An 8,104-nucleotide genomic window follows, 5' to 3' on the forward strand; every position below is an offset into this window, starting at 1 on the left:
GTCAGAGATGGAGGTGGAGTCTCAGGTTCACCTGTACGGACACACAGGTGAAGTCACCAGCTTGTTTGTGTGTAAACCGTACAGCATCCTGATCAGCGTCAGCAAAGACGGCACCTGCATCCTCTGGGACCTCAACAGGTGAGCATGAGAGAAATCAAAGTTTCTGTTTGAATGTGATCAGACTCAGACCGCCGTACTCAGTCTGTGAGATCTCTGCGTTTCAGGCTGTGTTATGTTCAGAGCCTCACGGGCCACAAAAGCCCCGTGACCGCCGTGTCAGCCAGTGAGACGACGGGCGACATCGCTACAGTGTGTGACTCAGGTAAGCTCAGCTTTGATCATAAAACCTTCTCAGACCGTCACTGTTTTCCTTCTCCATGTGACCCATGATCCTCTGCTCTCAGTGGGCGGGGGCAGCGACCTGCGGCTGTGGACGGTTAACGGTGACCTCATCGGGCACGTTCACTGCAGGGAGATCATCTGCTCCGTGGCGTTCTCCAACCAGCCTGAGGGGGTTTCTGTCAACGTCATTGCCGGAGGTCTAGAGAACGGCGTCGTCAGGTGAGGAGGAAAAATCTCCAACAGCGCTCTGACTGAGGCTTTCAGGGTCGGGATCATTTCAACAACTTTACATGTGGAGCATCCTAAAAACAGGGTTTACTACGGGCTCTGACAAGAAGCTAAGGCATGCATCAATAAAAATGAACCAAGAAAGACTAACCCCAGCAGTAAAATCACCCAGCACTGATAACCCAAAACCATTAGAACCCAGAAGACTCACAGAAGAACAGAAGATCACATAAAGACCACTAATACATCATCAGAACCCAGGAGAACCCAGCTGACAGAGGAACCAACAAGACTAGAGACCAGGGGACCAACTTCACACCAGAGCAGGGCAGAGGTGGTTCATAGAGCGTGGCTAAAGTTAGCAGTGCTAGCAAAAGTGCTATTTCAAACTGCTATGAGCTTTTATCAGCAACAGTATTTTTATAGATGCTCATCACACTCCCAGCTTTATAATCATGTATTCTGGTTTAATGCAAGTCAAACTTCCAGAGCTTTCATGGTAATCTGGATCAAAATTAGACTCCACCAAATTTATTTTTTTAAGTACATTTACACATGAGAAGAATTTATCTGAAATCTGGTGCAAAAACAAAATGCAGAAAATAAAGCTAAAACAGTAGAATAGACTTCATCTGTCAGTGGTCTGAAATAAAATCCACTAAAAGGTAAAAAATAAAAACATGAAGCCATTTATTACCAGATTAGTGTAAGAGGACCAAAATAAAGACTGACAGTTATGCAACAGTGTGAATTTTGACAACTGTCTTAGTCTTGGCATTAAAATTCGCTATAAAGGGCGCACAGATGGCCTAGCGGTCTGAGGTGCTACCCATGTGAGCGGGCGGCCCGGGTTCAAATCCAGTCTGTGGCCCTTCGCTGCATGTCTCTCCCCGCTCTCTCTCCTGTTTCCGGCTCTATTCACTGTCCTCCTCTATCAGGTGGAGGCACGAAAAATAAAACTTAAAAAAAAAAAAAAACTCTATATAGACAAAAGTATTTGCACCTGTTAATTATTAAACTCAGGCGTTCTAGTCAAACCCACAGGTGTATAAAATCATCACCTGTCCATGCGCTCAAACATCTAATATTATTAGAGAGTGGAAGAGTTTAGGAACAACAGCAGCTCAGCCATGAAGCAGAGGACCAAGTACAATCACAGAGTCTCTGAGTCTCTGCTGATCCCATCACTGAAGAGTTCTGAACTTCCTCTGGCACTAATGTAAACACTAAACCTGCAGCAGGAGCTTCATGAGTGGGTTTCCATGGCAACAGCTGCATGCAAGCCTCACATCACCAAGTCCAATGAGAGCATCAGAGTGAGTGGAGTAAAACGCACCGACACTGGACTGTGGAGCAGTGGAGACGTGTTCTGTGGAGGGACCAATCATCTTCTCTGTTTACAGTCAGATGGTGAGTCTGGGTCTGGAGGATGCTGGGAGAACGTTACCTGTCTGACTCTGAAGTTTGGTGGAGGAGGGATAATGGTATGGGGCTGGTTTTCAGGGTCTGGTCTAGACCCCTTATCTCCAGTGAAGGCAAGTCTTAATGCTTCAGCAGACCAAGACATTCTGGACAATGCTATGCTTCCAACAGTTTGGGGAAGGCCCTTTTCTATTCCAGCAGGACTGTGGACCAGAGACCAGAGAAGGACTAGAAAGACCTGGTTTGATGAAGAACTGGACTGGCCCACACAGAGTCCTGACCTCAACCCCATCCAGCACCTTTGGGAAGAACTGGAACAGAGATTGTGATCCAGGCCTTCTGGTCCAGTGCCTCCTTCAGTGCATTCCTCTTTAGCTTCTGTGCAGCAGAGCAGTATCCTGGAGTGTGAACAGCACTAACATTGTAGTCCTGTTTTAGTCTCATTGAGTTTTTATCAGCAGAGATTTATTTTGGCTGAGTCTTTGTCATGGAGTAAAGGTTGATGAACGTTTTTAGAGGAATAATTGAACGTAGTTATTCAGGACTGAACAGGAGGATGTTTCCTGCAGACGTCTATATTTCTGTACTTTCTTCTTCTCTTCATCGCTCACGCTAATCTCTGTTGTCTTTCAGGTTGTGGAGCACCTGGGATCTAAAACCTGTGAGAGAGATCACCTTCTCCAAGTCGAGCAAACCCATCATCAGGTTTGTAACAGCGCTCCGTCCACACTGCTCCTTTCTCTGTAATTATGGGCTGAATCCTGACGGAAGTCTCCTCTCCTCCTCAGCCTGACGTACTCCTGCGACGGTCACCACCTCTACACCGCCAACAGCGAGGGCACGGTGATGGCGTGGTGTCGCCGGGACCAGCAGCGTATGAAGCTGCCCATGTTCTACTCGTTTCTGAGCAGCTACGCTGCGGGCTGACTGCGTCTGATGTTTACGTCTGTTTCTTACAGCGAGGAGCCTTCCCTCCTCTTCCTCCTCCTTCCTGGTCCTCCTCCTCCTGCGCTGATGGGGGGAGGACTCGTCAGCATGGCCTCCACCTCCCTGAACCTCCCTGACTTGAACTAAAGCCATCCTCCACCACAGACACTCCCAGCATCCTGAATGAAGAGTATTACCTGTACATAGATCTATATTTATAGAACTGAGGTGCAATGTGGATGAATCTGTGACTGAGGCTGCAGCAGACACTTTAGAGAAAAGCATTTCTGACTGAGTGTTTGCTTCCTGAAGTCTGTTCTGATTTTGTTTGCTGTCAACTTCCTGGTTTTGATCCTGATGTTTCCTGGTCAGCTGCTGTGGTCTGGTCGAAGAGTGTGAACCCCCCTGGTCTCTTGGCTCAGGATGTCCCGCAGCGATCCGTCTGCACTGATCTCTCTGCTGCAGGAGCTTGGGGGGGGGCGTCCCGCTGATGATGCAGTCAGGGAGCCCCTCGTCACGTCTGCCACTGGGAGGCGTCCCGCTCTGTGGGAGTGAGACGCCACTCCGCTGGGCTGTCTGCTCCGCTCACATCTGAACGCCGGAGTCTCCGTTCGCTTCAGTCGGAGCTCAGAGGAGGGACGGGGGGGAGAAGTCCATGTGTTGCCTGTTTCTTCTTCTGTCCTACTTCTGCATGCTGGAAGGATGCTGACCTGTGTGTGTGTGTGTGTGTGTGTGTGAGAGTATGACGTTTACCACCATGGTACTTTGACAGCCTGAACCATCTGTTTGCTTAAAGAAGTGATCAATCTTTTTATTTATTAGAAACTCTCTCTGTCTTTCCTTCTGTTTTAAGGCTGGATTCTCACTAGACCACGTCAGATCTTAGCAGGCTGTAGAAACAGGGATGTGTGATATTATCGTCATGATATCAGACTGTCTCCTCCTCTATGAGCTCTGCCAGACTCAGCCTCTTTCTGACGACACACTCGGTGTTTTTATCCTTAATAAAGGCGTGCATATATCGATATAAAGGAGTTTGGAAATACTGACATGAATCCAATATTATACATCCCTGTTTAGAAATGTTAGACCACAAACCTAAGAATCGTTTTTACGTTATAAATCTCCAACTGCACACATTAAATCAGTGATTAGCCTCAGGACCCAAAGGAGAGATTAACCTGAACCTCAGAGAAATTAGACCTGCTCACGTTTATTTAGTGAAACTGTAGTTTGGACCTTAGATGGAGAGAACAAACTGGATAAAACTGTGATGAAGCCCTGGGAAGGATCGGCACGTTTTCTGTGATAGCGGCTAACTGTTGTTTTTAGTAGAGTTTCCCAGGACTAGAATTTTCCTCTCCATTAAACACAAACTAAATCTGCGTTTAGCCGGCTAGTCAAAGTCGAATGAACCAACAGCAGAGGTAATCAGCTTCACAGCGTAACAGGGCAGATTTAGTAGAATGTGGCTAATGTTAGCATAGCTAGCACTACCAATCCTCTCTGCAGTAGGGCTGAACCATTTAGGAAAATAATCTAATTGCGATTTTTTCACCCAACATTGCGATTGCAATTTACCGTGATTATTCTTCAGGTTCCTCATTTTATAAACCACTCTATATACTAACACAAAAAGCTATTTCCCCCAGAAATTTATATCCAATCTCCCAAAATCTACAAATAAATGTTCAAAAATTCTAAGAAAATAAATAAAAATTAAAAACCTGCCCCACCTAAATAAATCAAATTAAATTCCCAAAAAAATTCAAATAAATTCCTCAAATTTTCATAAAAATACACAAAAAAAACTTAAGCAAACCCCCCAAAAAATCAAATCAACTTCTCAAAAAATTAAAAATAAATTTCTCAAATTTTCATGAAATTACCTCAAAGTTTCAAAGCTAATTCCCCTAGAAAATTAAGTCAAATTCCCCCAAAATTTACAAATAAATGTTAAAAATTTCCATAAAAGCTACCTAAAATCTTCTAAAGAAAAATTTCCAAAGAAATTTGAATCAAATTTCCCAAAATTTAGAAATAAATTCCTCAAATTTTCAAGGAGATACTTTATATTTTTAAAGCAAATTTTAACCCCAAAATTCAAATCAAATTCTTAAAAATATCAAAATAAATGTCTAAAATTTCCACAAAAATATCTAAAAATTTCCAAGTAACCCCCCCCCCCCATTTTTCTCTATATTGCAAATTTGATCTGAATTGTAATGAAGGGGGTGATGATTTCATGGATTTCTTATTTTAGAGAAGACAAAAATATACAAAAACAAGGAAAGTAGGAACTTTTGTCAATTATTCTAGAAAATATTGGCCCTTGAATGTTTGTATTATGTGTAGAGTAAAACACATCTGCTTTAAAAAATGTATTAAACTGATTTTTCAAAAATACGTTCCAGGTCAAAGAAATATTCCACCCTCTGGGACTGGAGAATTGCAGCAGGTCACGTTAGGATTTAATCTACATTTGGATCAATTGCCCAGCCCTACTCTGCAGGTTAGCGTCCTCATTCTGTCACTCAGTGCTTTAGTTGTGTGTGAGTTTAACCCGACAGTCGAAGGACAACTTTATCAACATTTTCTAGGTCAAAAATACGTTAAACTGCACCGTTCATCAGGATGCAGTTGGCCGTCATTTATATCAGACCCAAGAACATTGCAGTCATCATGACAGTGGCGGGATGCTGCTTTACTGTCTAGAGCATTGATCATCAACTGGCGGCCCGGGGGCCATATCAGGCCCCCCAAAGCTTCCTGTCCGGCCCCCGAAAGATGATTAAATTCAGAAAAGGAGGAAAAGAAGATGTTGTGGTTTAAAGGGTATCCTCTGGCTTTAAGTGTCTGCAGCTGTTAAATCCATCCCACAACAATATTGAAATAACTTTAGAATGGCTCAACATTCGATCTGTTTTTGCTAAAATTTACTGTCATGATTAGTAGATATTTAAAAAAGGTTGGCAGAAGTGTTGCAAAAAATGACCAGAGAAAATGGTGAAAATGGGGTAGAGAGTAGCAAAATAGGTGATAAGTGGCAAAATGGGTAAAAAGGGACAAAAATTGGCAGAAAAGAGGTTAAAATTTGTTAAAAAAAAAAAAAAAAAAAAAGAGAGAGAGAGAAAAAGGGGGCAAAGAGTATCAAAAATTGGTTTCAAATGACAAAAAATAGTGGAAAAAAGTAATGAAAAATGTTTAAAAGTGGCAAAATGGGGATAAAATATGCAGAAAAAGTGGTTTAAATGGGTTGAAGAATGGCAGAAAATGTGTTAGAGAGGCACAAAGCAGCAGAAATGTGTTAAAAGTAGCAAAAATTGGTTTTAAAATTGCAAAAATAGTTGGAAAAATGTAATGAATAGAGGTTCAAAAGTGGCAAAAACGGATAAAATTTGCACAAAACTTGCACAAACATGCACGAAAATTGGTGAAAGAGGCAAAAGGGGTTAAAAGTGTCAAAAATGAGTTAATACTAGTACTTTATCACAAGTGTGGCGGTGTGAGATGTCATATTTTTACATGTAGATTTACATTTGCATATTTAACAGATGGACAGTGAGCATGCAGTGCTGTACGATGCAATGCAACGTGTAATACTTGCATGCAGTGAGGACATCGGTTAACGTGTCCTAAGTTGTTGCATCGCTGTAGTACCGCTGTAAAGTCAGACGAATTCTCAGGGCACACCATCTGAGACACACTGGTCTAGACCGAGCTCTAGTCCCAGATTGTTGGCCTGAAATTTGACAAAAAGCCCCAAAAATATTCTGTAAAAAGAAAAACTTCTGGATCATTCTGGGTAAATCTAGTCCATAATCGTCTAGTGTTCAGCCAGCCAGTGAAGAAATGCACTGAAATCTTCTCACTACTGAATAAATCCATGTCGTAGAACAGAGGATTTCTGTGTTTTATGACCAAAATAAAACCTTCAGGGGTTATTTATTTATTTATTTATTTATTTATTTGCATTGTACAACAACACAAACCTGCATTCACATGCAGCAGCAAAGATGAACCTTCAGCACATCTCAGAATGTTGGACAGGTTTCCCTCATAAATACATTTATTTAGAAATTAGAGGATGATTCACCAGTGTTACCGTAGGAGCTGAACTTCTGTCCCAGGCTTCTTTTTCTATCAGTTTCTGAAATGAGCAAAAAAATAAATAAATAAAGAGGAAATACTGTGAAGCTATAAATTTATACCAATAAGAAAAATTCACTGCATGAAAGACGGAGAACAAAAAAAGATTTTCCTGCTCACACTGTGGTTGAAATACCACCGTTTAAACTTTGAACTGATTTGGGTAAAATGTAGATAATAATGACGACCGTTTGACACCTCAGAGACAAAAGCAGAAGTCAGAAACACACAAAACTGAGTTTTTTTATTTTAAATCTGAAGGCAAACACTTGTATTGTGTCTAATTTTCACCTTTAAACTGAGAATGTTCCAGAGAGCTAATGAAGACCCTGAGCAGAAGCTTTTAAAGCTTTTTGTCCTCTGATTCTAAAATAACAGGCTGTAAGGATTTAATGAAGTATTGAACATTTTCCCGTCCCTACTGACTTTGTAAGACGACCCGCCTCTTGTTACAGATTATTTTATTCCTGTCAGTAGAATTCCTCTGCTGCTGCTTTCCTCCTCATTCCTGATCCCTTCCTACAAAGACCTTTATTTATGAGTGAAAACATGCAGGCTAGTAAAACCGGCCTGAGCTTCTATTAGAAGTTTTACAGTAGTAGATGCATAAACTGAAGATGAGCATCCTGTTGAACTTCCCTGCAGGTTTCTGAGACTTCCATGCTTTTGTTCAGAGTCAGCTGAAGGCTGTAGAAGTCTGAATCTTAAACACTACTCTGATCAGAGATAAAAATGAGTGTTTTTATGTGTTTAATTCATGCAGCTGCTCTTTACATTCCCACTTTTACAGCACTTTCTGAAGTGAAAGAACTTTTTCTCTGTGAATTCAGAAAGTGTTGGTCTTCACTGAGCTCTGCGTGAAACTGCAGACTTTCATCAGGCTGAGGTGGAGGAGACGTTTCACACTTGTTTATGAAAAAGGGAATCTTTCTGAATCCATTCCTCTGGTATTTTCCCTCCTTCTTTCTGTGCAGCACCAGGACTCTGAGTTACTGTTTGTTTGTGGTCATTTCCTCCTTCTGTCTTTACGTGTGTG

General features: G+C 41.9%; 1 protein-coding gene across 4 annotated transcripts in view; it reads left to right on the forward strand.

Moving 5' to 3' along the window:
• Window positions 1-4,677, forward strand: part of lyst (lysosomal trafficking regulator) — a 108,783-nt gene extending 104,106 nt beyond the window's left edge. For all 4 annotated transcript variants that reach the window (XM_041790358.1, XM_041790355.1, XM_041790356.1 and 1 more), the window contains 5 exons: window positions 1-138; window positions 225-322; window positions 405-561; window positions 2,626-2,697; window positions 2,781-4,677. The exon at window positions 1-138 is cut by the window's left edge and continues 2 nt beyond it. In XM_041790358.1, the coding sequence (XP_041646292.1) occupies window positions 1-138; window positions 225-322; window positions 405-561; window positions 2,626-2,697; window positions 2,781-2,919 (604 nt within the window). In that variant the 3' untranslated portion in view covers window positions 2,920-4,677. The remainder of the gene's footprint in view (window positions 139-224; window positions 323-404; window positions 562-2,625; window positions 2,698-2,780) is intronic.
• Window positions 4,678-8,104: the final 3,427 nt, after the last annotated feature.

The sequence above is a fragment of the Cheilinus undulatus genome, linkage group 6, assembly GCF_018320785.1.
Source record: "Cheilinus undulatus linkage group 6, ASM1832078v1, whole genome shotgun sequence".
NCBI lineage: Eukaryota > Metazoa > Chordata > Actinopteri > Labriformes > Labridae > Cheilinus > Cheilinus undulatus.